The sequence below is a fragment of the Brettanomyces nanus genome, chromosome 4, assembly GCF_011074865.1.
Source record: "Brettanomyces nanus chromosome 4, complete sequence".
NCBI lineage: Eukaryota > Fungi > Ascomycota > Pichiomycetes > Pichiales > Pichiaceae > Brettanomyces > Brettanomyces nanus.
In genome coordinates, this window is record NC_052377.1 from 2,945,950 (window position 1) to 2,959,871 (window position 13,922).

General features: G+C 42.2%; 7 protein-coding genes across 7 annotated transcripts; 2 read left to right on the forward strand and 5 right to left on the reverse strand.

The window, feature by feature from the left end:
* Positions 1-119: 119 nt before the first annotated feature.
* On the forward strand, positions 120-3,593 carry FOA43_004646 (uncharacterized protein; the record flags this gene model as incomplete). Its single annotated transcript, XM_038924876.1, has 2 exons — positions 120-126; positions 220-3,593. The coding sequence occupies 2 exons, from the start codon at positions 120-122 to the stop codon at positions 3,591-3,593; spliced, it is 3,381 nt and encodes a 1,126-aa protein (XP_038780804.1).
* Positions 3,594-3,618: 25 nt separating this feature from the next.
* Positions 3,619-5,127, reverse strand: FOA43_004647 (uncharacterized protein; the record flags this gene model as incomplete). Its single annotated transcript, XM_038924877.1, has 1 exon — positions 3,619-5,127. One exon carries the CDS (start codon positions 5,125-5,127, stop codon positions 3,619-3,621), a length of 1,509 nt encoding a protein of 502 aa, XP_038780805.1.
* Positions 5,128-5,285: 158 nt separating this feature from the next.
* FOA43_004648 (uncharacterized protein) lies at positions 5,286-6,770 on the forward strand (the record flags this gene model as incomplete). Its single annotated transcript, XM_038924878.1, has 3 exons — positions 5,286-5,297; positions 5,495-5,529; positions 5,696-6,770. 3 exons carry the CDS (start codon positions 5,286-5,288, stop codon positions 6,768-6,770), a joined length of 1,122 nt encoding a protein of 373 aa, XP_038780806.1.
* Positions 6,771-6,781: 11 nt separating this feature from the next.
* Positions 6,782-8,835, reverse strand: FOA43_004649 (uncharacterized protein; the record flags this gene model as incomplete). Its single annotated transcript, XM_038924879.1, has 2 exons — positions 6,782-8,758; positions 8,833-8,835. The coding sequence occupies 2 exons, from the start codon at positions 8,833-8,835 to the stop codon at positions 6,782-6,784; spliced, it is 1,980 nt and encodes a 659-aa protein (XP_038780807.1).
* A 401-nt stretch (positions 8,836-9,236) lies between these two features.
* Positions 9,237-11,753, reverse strand: FOA43_004650 (uncharacterized protein; the record flags this gene model as incomplete). Its single annotated transcript, XM_038924880.1, has 1 exon — positions 9,237-11,753. One exon carries the CDS (start codon positions 11,751-11,753, stop codon positions 9,237-9,239), a length of 2,517 nt encoding a protein of 838 aa, XP_038780808.1.
* A 301-nt stretch (positions 11,754-12,054) lies between these two features.
* ADK2 (Adenylate kinase 2) lies at positions 12,055-12,705 on the reverse strand (the record flags this gene model as incomplete). Its single annotated transcript, XM_038924881.1, has 1 exon — positions 12,055-12,705. The coding sequence occupies one exon, from the start codon at positions 12,703-12,705 to the stop codon at positions 12,055-12,057; it is 651 nt and encodes a 216-aa protein (XP_038780809.1).
* Positions 12,706-12,879: 174 nt separating this feature from the next.
* FOA43_004652 (uncharacterized protein) lies at positions 12,880-13,680 on the reverse strand (the record flags this gene model as incomplete). Its single annotated transcript, XM_038924882.1, has 1 exon — positions 12,880-13,680. The coding sequence occupies one exon, from the start codon at positions 13,678-13,680 to the stop codon at positions 12,880-12,882; it is 801 nt and encodes a 266-aa protein (XP_038780810.1).
* Positions 13,681-13,922: the final 242 nt, after the last annotated feature.

Consider the following 13,922-nt stretch of genomic DNA (forward strand, 5'->3'; position numbering starts at 1 on the left):
GCCGCGTCTATAGAATGCTAGGCTGATCGCATGCCGCGAACAAAGAAATGAATTTAATAATGTAAAAGCTTATCAGTTAGATTAACTAACTTCACTCCTACTTAATCTTTATTTTCACAATGTCTCGTTTACCAGAAGAAGGGCATGATTTGCATACTGGTTTGCCACCCCATGAATCGGCTGAACTGTCAAATCTTTCGCCCCGTCTGTCTCGTAAAGACAGTGTCACCCAGAAGTCCTCCTCGTCTTCCGTGTTGGCACGATTAGCCTTTTCTCCCACAAGACTTTTGTCATCTCTTTCACCAGTGAAGAAATTGAATGGTGCGTCTTCAGAGGATTCAGCTGCTGCAGATTCGTCAATAGACGGTATATCAAAGTCCTTCGCCGGGTTTCTTACTACTGCCAGTATTTATGCGGGTTTCCAGGACTTAGATGATGAGACCGAGGACGGAAATGGAGGTTTAAATGAAGAAGAGATCAATTCGACTAGCATTCCACCTCCACATTCTATAACTGAAGCCGATTCCGGTCTGCAAAGAAGGTTGAGATCACGCAGATCAAAATTTGAGCTTTCCCTGGTGAAGCGGAAGCCTACTCTGTCCAACGAACGTGCACTGGATCTTTCTGTTAAGCTTCGAAAGACATTTCAAATTCCGGATGATGCCGAGTTTATCAGTGATTATTCGTGCTGGTTGATGGGAGATGTTCTTCTTCAAGGACATCTTTACATCACGAATCAATGCATATTCTTTTCAGCTTTTCTACCCAAGAAGCCACGACATAAGATTGTCCAACAAGGCGCACTCTCAGTGAAATCTACCCGTTTGCATCGAAAATGGGCTATTCTACGCGAAGGCACGCTTTCAATCTACTCCAATTCCACAGATTTGTACTTCCCAGAACTGGTATTGGACTTGAAGACGGCTCTAAGAGCCGAAATATATCATAGTGGAAATTTAGTTAAGGAGAAAGCCTCCGATGGCTTGGTATGGATGAAAGTTGTCACATCTAAGAAAACACTTTGGTTCCAAGCTGATAGTATGAGCTCTGCTAGGTCTTGGGTATCCGCTATCAAAAAGCAGATATTCCAGGCGAGGAACAAAGGTGACCAGGCAATAGTAAAGATTCCTCTACAAAGTATTTTGGATTTAGAGCTTACCACAGTTCTTGGCGAGGCAAAGAACTTACGTATAAAAGTCATCGAAAACCCTGATTCTTACGCTATTGATGACTACTTTGTCATGTTTTTCTCTGAGGGTGATAAGGCTACAGCGGATATTCATAATGTATTGAGAGAAGCTGGAATGGAGTTGAGTGAAACCGATGAAGAGCGCTCTGAATTGGTCATATCTAAGGCCAAATTAATGAAGGAATCAGAGACTACAGTGCAAACGACTAATTGTATGGTTCGCACCGACGATCAGGAAGGAGATGATGACAAAGATGATGAAAATGATGACGAAAACGAAGAAGAAGAAGAAGAAGAAGAAGAAGAAGACAAAGAAGGAGACCACACAAAAGCCACGTCTACTTCTCCAGAAAAGTATTCCTCTTGGGGAATTGTCACGAAGGTAGCAGCATCCGGCTTGTCTTCTCTTGCGCATCCTTTTTCATCTTCATCGTCTTCTATCCTGCATTTCAATCCAAAAATCGAAGGTGATCCCTTCTATGTGACAGACTCCAGCATTCGCAAGCGCAAACAACAGTCGTTTCTGAAGGTTTTTTCTCTCAATGAAGAGCAATTGCAAGCATTTTACCATTCTTACTTAGTGCGAGGTTTACCTTTATATGGCAGGCTTTTTGTTGGAGTTCAAAATCTTTGTTTCAAATCTACTTTACCCGGTACGGGAACGCTTATGATTCTTCCTCTCTCCGATATCGAGAATGCCTCAAAGGAAAAGGGGTTTAGATTCGGATACTCTGGTCTTGTGGTAGTTATACATGGTCATGAAGAGCTTTTCTTTGAGTTCTTCTCCGAAAGTGCACGCGATGACTGTGAATGCCAACTTCTGAGGCAGATTGATGTACTCAAAGGTGAACCTGACCATTCTGCAGTATCTAGTTCAGGAGTCTCTCAGGCTCTCTCAACTCCCGATGACCGGCCTAACACGAACTCTGCTAGAATCAAACTTGTTGAGAGTAAACTCAATGACGAGATTGGTGCAGATGTGCCTATTATCTTTGAGGATCACCCTCTTCAACGCACAGAAGTGAGGCCTGTTAAACCTTACAGACTCACTCTACTTACAATAGGTTCACGGGGAGACGTGCAGCCTTATATTGCGCTTGGTAAAGCTTTAGTGAAAGAAGGTCATAGTGTTAAGATCGTTACCCATAAAGAGTTTGGTCCATGGATCAAGTCGCATGGTCTCGATTTCGATGTTATAGCAGGAGATCCATCTGAATTGATGTCTCTTATGGTAAGTCATCCCTCTATCAGTTATTCGTTTGTTCGTGATGCCAAATCCAAATTTTCCAGTTGGATAGACGAGTTATTACAGTCTTCTTGGAAAGCCTGCCAAGACACCGATGTTCTCATCGAATCGCCTTCCTCATTTGCCGGTATTCACATTGCAGAGGCCTTGCAAGTTCCATATTTCCGTGCGTTCACCATGCCGTGGTCCAGAACACGGGCATACCCCAACGCATTTCTGGTTCCTGACCAGAAACTAGGAGGCTCATACAATTACATGACACATGTGGCATTCGAGAATGGATATTGGCGTGGTGTTAGTAATCAAGTGAATAAATGGAGAGAGAATACCCTTCATATTGGAAAGACAAATCTTGCTGCAATGAAGCAGAACTCGGTGCCATTCTTGTACAATATATCAGCTGTTGTTTTTCCTCCAAGTGTGGATTTTCCTGATTGGGTTAAAGTTACAGGATATTGGTTTTTGAATGAGGGAGGAAGCGATTATGAGCCTCCTAGAGAGCTTGTGAATTTCATCGATAGTGCCAGAAAAGACGGAAAAAAGCTTGTCTATATTGGATTTGGGTCTATTGTAGTAGACAAACCTAGAGAATTATCGAGAGCCGTGATTTCTGCGGTTGTAGATGCTGATGTGAGATGCATCCTTAACAAGGGATGGTCAGAAAGGAAAGCAGATGTCAACGAAACCTTAGAAAAAGAACAATTTCCTACCGAGATATACAGTGCAGGAAGTGTACCTCATGATTGGTTGTTTCCACGAATAGATGCAGCTGTGCATCATGGAGGTTCTGGAACCACTGGAGCATCGTTGAAATTTGGACTTCCTACAGTTATCAAGCCATTCTTTGGAGATCAAAAATTCTATGCAAGTCGTGTAGAGGATTTAGGATGTGGTGTGGCTTTGAAGGAGTTGAATTCGAAGAGTTTGACTGCTGCATTGAAAGAAGTTACCACGAGCAAGAGAATTCAAGAAAAGGCCAAGTTAATAGGAATGAAAATCCGAGAGGAAAAAGGAATTCAAAATGCCATCGATGCAATATACAGCGAGATGGAGTATGCCAGAAGTTTATCGGTAGGTAAGGCCGCTAAGTCGGGTAAAGCTAGAGTAAGAAGCATGCCAGAATCCGCTGCGGCTAAAGACGATTGGTTATTAGTTTAATTACATGGATACATAGATACTAGAATTACCAGCTGGCTACGTCCTCTGCCTCTCCAAATACGCTTTCTTTCTTACCGTCATTGACCTTGGACTCATCCCAGTCCTCATTATTTCCCTTGGACTCCATAATGTCATTGAGATGTATTTTTTCAAAGTCCATAACTATCTTATTGATGTCTTTAAACTCGAGCAAGAAGGCATCGTGACCCTCGTTAGAGTTAATCTTTTTCAACGTGGAGTTGGGGAGATGCTTTGCTATGAATATCTGCTCACTGAGAGTGAAAAGAGCGTCAGATGAAATTCCTATGACGAGCGTAGGTTGAGTACGTGATTCCAAAGCCTTGGCTGCTTCGTTATTGTATTCCGGTCTATCTCTTCCAAGATCGTGTGTGTCTAACTTTCTAGTGATTGATATGTAACAGTTTGCGTCGAATCTACTGACAAACTTGTTTGCTTGATATCTAAGATACGATTGCGCCGAGAAGTAGTGGCGTGGCATTCGACGTGGACGTCCTGATGGAGACGATATTGACGCAGACGATGAGACAGAAGAGATGGATGCCGATCTAGTGGCAGGAGGGAATGCCTGAGCATCCAGGCCGGATCGACTAGAATGATAGTCTTCGTAGGATTTTTTTCTTGATGAGCCATCATTATGCACCATCCAATTTTCTTCTCTCGGTGGGGCCTGTTCAGATTCATCTGCAATGGCAGAGTCGTCGGAGGAGTCAACGCTGGGAGTGGAAGTGGAAACCTTTTTATTATTCAAGCTCTTCAGTTTCTGTCTATTCGTGGGAGCCTCTCTACCGAATCTTGTTTCAAAAGAGTTTCTAGACCGATAAGTTAGTAAAGCTGCCATACGAGCTGCTCCTAAACCGCTGACAGGTGGATCGTCCAGCGAATAATAACCGTCGTCATATTTAGGATCTGAATAGATGCATTGCCTCTGTGCTTCTCCCCAGGAGATGCACCAGGCACTGTGCTTTGCACTTGTCGCAAGCGCCACCACGGTTTTGACGTAGTTCTCGTTTTTATCGTTCTTCTGGAACATCCATTCCAAAACAAGCATGCCTCCCATGGATCCTCCAATGCAGATGGCTACTTCTTTCACTCCCAAGGAATCGAGGACCATCCTGTGGATATTGACGTCATCTCTTATCGTACACAGTGGAAACTCTGGTCCGTATCTTCCACCATATTCCCAATCCTTAGTAACTGGGGACGCCGATCCGTATGGAGATCCAAGTGAGTTGAGACAGATAATAAAGAATTTTGTTGGATCAAAGGCCTTTCCTCGACCCAACAAGGGCCCCCACCAATCTGCGACATCCGCAGATCCTGTAAGAGCATGTGTTATTACCATGCAGTTATTTCCTGCTTCATTGAGCTTGCCCCATGTCTTATAAGCCACTGGAACTTTGGTAATCACTTCGCTGCATTCGAGTTCGATCCTGGGAATTTCTACTATCGTTTGTCCAGAGACAATTTTGGCAAAGGGATTCTCATCCTGTAATTTGAGAGTCTCAAGGACCATTTTGCTTTGAGTGGCAATAAAAAGCCTAGTAGTGGAGGTAATCGACAGATAGAGATAAAGAGATGATGACTCTGTCGGGAAAAAGCCCCCCCAAAAAAATTTTATGTGGTGCAAGGATGCAATTATAAGATCAACTACTAAGCTAACAGAAAGGAGCTATGTCAAAGGTGGTAAGCAGAAGAGGAACTGACGCCAAGAGCCAGAAGCCAGCAGCACTAAATGGCTCGGCAGGATACATTTGCCAATGTGTGTGATGGTGTATCACTTCTTATTACGAAAGTAGTTCGATGTTCAAAAATTTCAGGATAGATAATGATCGTATCAAAGTTATCCGGTTTTATACTGTGGCTCGGTTTGTTGCCAATAGATCTTCTCTGATCATGTGCTCGCATATAAGGCCATGTATGTAGTGAGATGCATTCGACGGACGATTCCCAAAATTATATGATTGTGCATCCGTACACCGGTAGATGAAGATCTATTTTCCATTTTTTTCACTTTTCATTCTTGTCCTTAATTTTTCACTTTCCATTCAATTTTCACTTCTCTGCCCTCTGATGAACTTAAGACCTTCTCATTGTCATGTCAAAAGTGGTACGTTTGATACCGAAGCCAAAATATTGTTGACTGCCTTAGGAAGTCACAATTTTGTCAACCAATTAGATGTGCTAGTGCCGAAAAATGCCTTAGCACCGGCTACTATAGAAGAACTATTGACCCAAAAAGGTTCTGGCTGCGTTGTCGAATCGAATTTGCAAGGGATTCTTCAGTTCTTGATTTCATTGGAAGAATCAAGTTCCCAGGAAAATATCATATCTACACTCAAACTCATATCACTTGATACAGATGTCACTCATCAGAATAGTATAAGCATAGTGCATTCAGCACTCCATCTACGCCTTTGTTGGCCATCATATGAGGCATCTGGATTTAAGGGAGCACTCTCACAGATGTCAAAGGGTAACAGGGATGTTCGTGGTCAGATGTATGACGTTAGCATTGATATCAGCAAGGGATTGAAGAGACTAGCTGAAGAGGATAGCGATAAGAACAGTACACGTTTGTTCTATTTCGCGGATAAAGAGAAGGCTAAGGTGGCACGGTATTTTGTGGCCAGTGACAAGCTTGATGGAAAGCAATTGCAAGTGTTGTTGGAGCCAACAGTGAATTCATGCACAGTGAAAGAAAGTTCCATGAAAAAAATGGAACTAGGTCCTTGTAAGTTACCTGATTTGGAGATAGCCGGCAAAAGCCCCAACGACGATGATTGGCAAGAATCTGTTTTGGAGTGGATTACTTATGCCAGTATTGGAGGAGAACAGCTATTTCCATTCAACAAAACGGACAGCTATTTATCTAATTATTCTGCATTACTTGAAAGTCGGGCCCAGGAAAACCTGGTCAGAATATCGCTTTCGGGTATTTTAATTAGCACCGAAATTACAGTGAGAACTATTCAGACGCTCACGCAAGCAAGTTGGTTTGCAGTATTACTACATGGTGTGAAAGATTGCAACATAAGCTATGGAACAAGTACTGCTCATAGTTTCGTTGAGGATGGAGCTAATGACGCTGTACTCTTAGGAGAAAAAAATAGATTTGTGATCTGGGAAGTGGTGGACAGTAGTGATTCTCATAATTAGCATCGGTATAGCTAAATTTCCTCGACATTATCTCCTGTAGAAGTCTTTTTCAACAATTTATTGAACTCACTGTTTGGATCACTGATTAACGTGTCAAATTCTCCCTGCTCCACGATCTCTCCGTGGGCGTTGAAGACGACAATCTTATTACTCATCTCAATAGTGCTCAATCTATGAGCTATCGAAATGGTAGTCAATCCAGCCTCCTGTCTAAGGTTTAGAGTGTTTCGAATTGCTTCTTCTGAATGGGCATCCAAGGCTGAAGTAGCCTCATCTAAAATAAGAATGCTAGGACCGAGTAAGATGTTACCCTGGTCATCAAACACGTCAGAATTTCCATCAAGCTTGAATCTATCTGCCACTTCCGGACTAACGTTTGAAGCCAAGAGAAGTGTTCTGGCCAATGCAACTCGCTGCTTCTGTCCTCCGCTTAATTGAGCACCTTTGGATCCAATCACGGTATCTAGACCTTCGGAAAACCCCTTAATAAAGTCCGAACAATATGCCAAATCACACACTTTACGCACTTCCTCCTTCGATGCATCACGACGACCGTAGACAATGTTCTCTCGAAGTGTACCGGAAAATAGCATAGGTTCTTGCTGAACTATACCGACTTGGTTACGATAAAACGCTAGGCTAACCTCGTCGAGCTCATGATCATTGGCAATTATAGTGCCTCTATTTGGAAAATAATATCTTAAAAGAAGCTGTGCCACTGTACTCTTGCCACAGCCACTTGGTCCCACAAGACAGATATGGTCACCCTCTTGAACGTAAAGATTCAAATCTTTGAACACAGCATGCTTTGGTCTCGTAGGGTACCGAAACTCGATGTGGTCAAACTGGATATCACCGTTAACATTCAACCTTTCTCCCCTTTTGGGATCTATAGCCGGCTTGAGGTGAAGCAACTCAAAAACACGACCCGATGCTCCCACTCCCTTCATGAGTTCAGAGTAAAAGTTTGAAAGAGAGTAGACGCTGGATGCAGAATATATGGTATACATAAGATAGGATGATAACTCTCCTATGGAGAGGTCGCCCTGTCTCACCATATAAGTTCCCAGAGAGAGCATAAATAGAAGGAAGGTATTTCCTATAAATCCATTGACTCCATAGAACAGTCCGTTAAGCTTGCCTTCAAAAACGGAGAGATCGTATAGTTTCTTGACCTCTTTTCTGAATTTACCCACCTCATACTCCTCGTTATTGAAACTTTGAATGGTTTTAACAAAACTAAACTGTTCCTCTGACACTTTGGTGAGACTACCAAGTTGGGATTGTATATCTCTGGAAACTCTCTTCACCTTTCTACCGAAGACCAAGGCCAGAAATAATAGTACCGGGAAGATAAGAAGCATATAGGCGGTTAGTTTGGCTGATATTGCTAGCATCATGCTCATACCAACAAAGCCGCTAATAAGAGATCTTAAGCCATCACTAACATTCTGAGTTACAGAACGTGATACCACTGTGGAATCATTAACTAGACGAGAAATTAAGTCACCGCTTTTATGGTAATCCCAAAACTTGGCATCTTGGAAGAAGATTTTCCTCAAGATGTTAACTCTCAGATTCATCATAATCCTTTCTCCCACCTTTCTTAATAGGACGATACGACCAAAGTTGGCACTGGCTCCTACTAGAAATACAAGAGCCAACGCCGAGTAAAACACGGCAGTTGGAACATCGTAATCGAATATTTTGATAGCAGAAGGCATCGGTATTCCACCAACCTTTGTCTCGGTTGATATTTCTTCTTTCTCTATATCCGTTTTTGCTGTATCTATAACTTTACCTAGAACTATAGGAAAGAGCATACTGACAGCAGATGAAATACATAGAAAAAGCATAGCAAATAAAAGAGTTCGAAGTTCTGGCTTTGTAAGTTTAAGAAGTTCGACAATTTCTGAAAGAGCCTTCTTCTCATTCTTCTGATCATCAGTAGCATTTGATTTGGAGCTACTCCCACTTTTGTTCTCCGGCTGAGTACTTGTTGAAGAGCATCTATAGCTTGATTTCCAGAACAGAGATGAATTTGAACTTCGAGCAGGAGTACCATTTTTGATTAGGCTTTCTGTTGGCAAAATTGTGAGGCGATAGTATGCTCGGGCATTTGAATGAAATGATCTGAAGAAATTAGAATATATTGGTGTAAACTCCGAGAACACTTTAAAATTGGCGAATAGCTTGACTGGTGAACCCCGACAAAGCCTGGAAGCAATGCCTAATTGAAACAATATGGGCATAATAATCAATAAATAGAGGAAAAAGGATGCTGTACACTAGATTGGAAGGACCAGATGCCAGTTCTCTTCGATTTTGTTTTAATAGGAATCTGAGATTGATCGCATCTTATCCGGACGAAAAACAATGTGGGCCATCGGAAATCAAAATTGAGGACTTGAATTTTACGAGCGCGAAGATGTCTCTTTATTTATGTACATAAAAAATGCCATGCGCCTAGCTATACATGCCCATATCTGTGCTTCCAAGATAGCCAAATAAATCGTCGACAACATCGTGAGAACTCTGCAAAGGCACGGGAGAGTTAGGAAACTCGGAAGTATCGAAAGAGGGTAGCCAATTGTCACCAATTGATTGTGGAAAGGAACTTGCAAAGCTATCAGGAAATGTAGCAGTAGAAGCAACATATTTTGTAGACGAGGCTGAAGAACCTCCCCCTGCTAAGCTGTGCATTTTTGACGACTGGTTACTAGAACCACTATCTTCAGTGCTTGTACCTGGTACTGGGAGAAGAATGTCAGCAGTAGAGACATTCGGAGCGTTATACAGGATTGACTTGACAGAAACGTCAGTAACTCTATTTGAATCCACTTGGACCGACTTCTGAGGCACAGATTTCAATACAGCTGGAGTCATTAACTGCCGGGAAGAACTTTTTGCAAGCTGAGTTCCTCTTTGTGCGCTTAGAGTCGGGTTTCCTTGTAAAAATTCAGTATCGATTCTATAAGGCTGGAAGGAATCGTCCAATATAAGCATTGACTGAGCATCCGGCTTAACTGTGACAGTTTCCTTGTTGGCAGCATCGAGAATATCCTTTATGAGAGTAAATTGAAGTGACTTGTTGTGGTAGATGGTATCCAAATAGAAGCCACTGAACTTAGAAATAGGCCACTTGTTAGCAGCTGCCTTCATCACTTCAAGACATACCCTGATATCACAATCTGCCATTTCAGAAACTATTTTGTCTCTATTGTAAAGGTGATAGATCATCATAACGCCTGCACAAATCATGCTGTACACCACAAAGCTATGATAGATCGGTAAATAATTATGGTGTAAGAGATACTCACCGATCAGAGTGATGATATGTGCGGCCTTGAAAGTGATACTCCAAGACGGATAATACTCGAAATTAATCTTCCTGCTGAAGTTGTGATCATCTTTGGTGTTAGCGACTGGCTTGCGAACTATATTACATCTATGAACCACCAATAAAATCGAATAGTACTCCATGGCGAGTGTAGCAGAGCAGAAGTTGTTATCATTATGACCAATTCTAAATACGAGATTAGGCGGAAGATCCTTGAGCCAAGCCGTAAGTAGCATGTCACATTCTTCTAGTAAAGAGATTGATGAGAGGTTGTGATTGGCCCTATGTCGGATCTTTTGCATACAATCCGAGACTTTTCGAGTGACTTGGGCCAATTTCACCCTGTGGATGAAATGAGCTAGCTGATTTTCGTTGTTCGACATCTCCATGTCATCCTCTGTGAGAAGCTCAACATCGCATTTTTCAAGATCAATAGCCCAAGGACGGCCAAAAGTAAACGAATAGAAGCAGTCTTTGGTGAATAGAGTCCACCAAATTCGTTTGAACATCTTTCGGTCGACTTCAGAAAGCCCTGCAATGGAAGCATGTGATCTATGAAGGCCTAAGCTGTAAGCTTGACAAACGGCTATCTTCAAATAGCAAAAGAAGTTGTTCTTGGACGAAATGAAGTCAGAATCCCAGTAGCTACCGAAAATGATGACAGATTGAAGCAAGCAGAGAGCAGACTGGTCCAGTTGTGCATTATATAGGGCCTGAGCACGTCGATGAAGAGCATAGCTAATTTTCTGCTGGCGATGTATATCGCAGTCGGACCAGTCAGGCTCTTCACAAACTCGTGATCCGGCGAAAAGCACAGACTGAAGTAAGACAAGGCTTCGAGGATCATGTAAGTCGCTGTACTCGTTGAAGAAGCGCTTCTTGTCAAGTACAGGCTGCTGCCAATGTATCTTCTCAAAATATGCCTGAATATACTTTCGACAGAGAGACTCTTCTGGTAGTTTAAAACATCCTAGTTCGCATAGTTGACGAAACTCCGTAGCATCTATACGAGATTTTTGTTTCCCGTCCTTCTGATTCGAGTCCAAATACTCCCTGATGACCTGCTTGATCAAAGGTGTTGGCCCCGTTGATCCCATGTATTCCGGAATAGGATCTGAAAGGAAAACCCGTCGCAGCACGCGTACTGGATCTAGTTTGATCTGACTAAGCTGAGGAAGATAGTCTTGAGGATCCGATGTAACGATTCCAGAGAGTGCGCTAAGTATAGACAGGTCGTCTGGTATGATAGCAGAACCATTAAATACCGTGTCCCCCGAACTTGGAGTTCTGTTGAATGCTCGGAATTCATCGGATGCAGAGGAACTCGGTTGCAGAATCTTACCATTTGCATAGTCCTCTGTATCACTCAGACCCTCCTTCTCATTATCATTCTTCACAAGCCCTGAAAGCTCGTGTTCAATTAAAAACTTGCTGAGCTTCTTGCTCTGTCTTCTCTTCGGTTGGGGAATACAACACTGAGATATGTTGAACTGTACACAGTTCGTGCACTTCTCGGGATATCTCTCCACGGCATCACACTTCACCTTTCTCTGGCGACAAACAACGCAGGCCCGAGACGATCGTTCTCTCTTTGATTTTGCAGGTTTTGAAATCTTGATGGCCTTGCTGGCTGCGTGCCTCATCTCTATTACACGAGAAAACCTAAATGGTGAGTTGGCCCTTTTTATCTGAAGACCGGAATTATCTATCATGCATACTTTAAATTTTCGAACATCTCAGAATGCGCGTCTAACTAAGAAATCTTGGCAACGGTTATTAATTCAAATGTATTCACAAAGACATGTTCTAGTTGTCTCTACTTGTCGGGTAGGTTGTAAAACACCTTAGTAAGTATATACAGATTATATTAGTACTGAGTACGAGATTGCACCTATGTATATGAGGCGATTTTCAAATCGATACATATAGTCACCCGCCAAATGATCACGTGAATTTGCTCTCCACTAATTGTAGTAATTTGGGGAAGATAATGTCAGAAGTGTCACCTGAAACGGTACTGAACACACCCTGTTGCTGATAAAATTCCTTTATTGACTTCAATTGCTCAAAATACTTGTCTAATCTCACCTTAAAGATTTCCGGGTTGTCGTCGGACCTCTTGGTTAAGGGTTCTCCAGTTATATCATCTTTGAAGGGAACTTTAGGGGGGTTGTAGCTTAGATTGTATACTCTTCCTGAAGAAGCGTGAACCCATCTGTTGTCTATTCTTTCAAGAATAACCTCCGGAGGAACGTTCAACTCCACCACCAAATTGATCCGGGAATCATGTTTTAACAATTCATTATCAAGCTGCACAGCCTGATTCCCAGTTCTGGGGAAGCCGTCTAGAAGGAAAGAAGCCCTATTGTTGAGCCAGTTTCTGGTACCAAGCTCAGCTGTAACAAATTTGGCCATGAAATCATCTGGAAGTAATGCACCCTGCTTGATGTACTCCTCAGCCACTTTTCCCATCGATGATTTGCGTCCTATTTCCTGTCTAAGAAGGTCTCCTGTAGAGATAGAGCTAAGTTGAGTCACTTTTTTAAGGAGCCTGGAAGTTAGCGTTCCTTTACCAGAGCCCGGAGCTCCCAACATGACCATTCGAATTGGATTGAGAGGCATTTTTCTTTTGATAGAAAGAATTGATCAATAGGAAGCTAAAGAGAAATGTACGGAGAAGGTGGAGAGCATGGCGCGAATGCATTACTATATATATATCCGAGACAGGTTACAATCAAATTTCAAGGACTACTTTCCTTAATCCCATTATTATACTATCGTATCGGTTTTAGCGTCTTCCAAGTTGACATTAGCAAATTCCTCTCCCCAACAACACAATAGACCCTTTTCATGACCATTTATACTCATCCGGAATGTTCTAGGCACAGCATCATCATCAAACACCTTCTGGGACTCGCTTAGAATTTGGTCCAAATCGGAGTTCTTTGGCAGAAAAAGAACAATCCTGTCAGAGATCTGTTTCAAACTTCGAAGTAGCTTTTCAAGACGAAATGGCATTAAATTGTCTGTATTGTAAACGTCCGAGCTCAAATAGGAGGGTCCTCCCCATGGAGGAGATCCAAACACTATATCTATCTTCTCGCTTTTAAGGTATTTGATAGAACGCTGTGTATTAAGGGCTTCTATACTCTTTTCATCGGAATCAATTGAATATTTCCAATCACATTGTATCACCTTCAAATGATTTGTAATAACTTCCTCATCATAATAGACTCGTGCGTTATTTAGGGTGCACTGAAGATGCATCTCCGTATTGTCTAGGCAGTAGACATGTTGGAAGTAGTAAAGAAAAGGAATGGTATTACCTCCACCCCCGCAGAACAGGTCCAAAATATTATGGCATTTGTCTTTGAATGCCGCTTTAATAATTCTGGCAATGAATATCGACACGCTCTCTGGCGTAACACTAAACCATAGCTCCTTAGTGAGGATAATACCTTGATCGTATCTTGAAAAAAGATTGTATCTGGATCTCCAGTATTTTCTCATAGATCCACGAAACTGCTGTTCTCTGTTCCATATTGGAGCTTCCTGCTCGATTTCAGGCATTCCCCAAGCTTTTTAGTGTAATGATACGATAAGAAAGAAAAGGCTATCTATATGCACTACTGAAAAATTTTTGTTACCAAGATCGCGATCTCTAGTAATAGGAGCCCTCGAGGCATCGACCATATGGTCCAAATGGTATTAAGCATGAGAGATGATGATCTATCAAACCAAACCAAAACAGTTTCTTTCATCTGAATTATAGATGTGCCAACTTATTGTATGGATCTCTAAATTCACGGGTA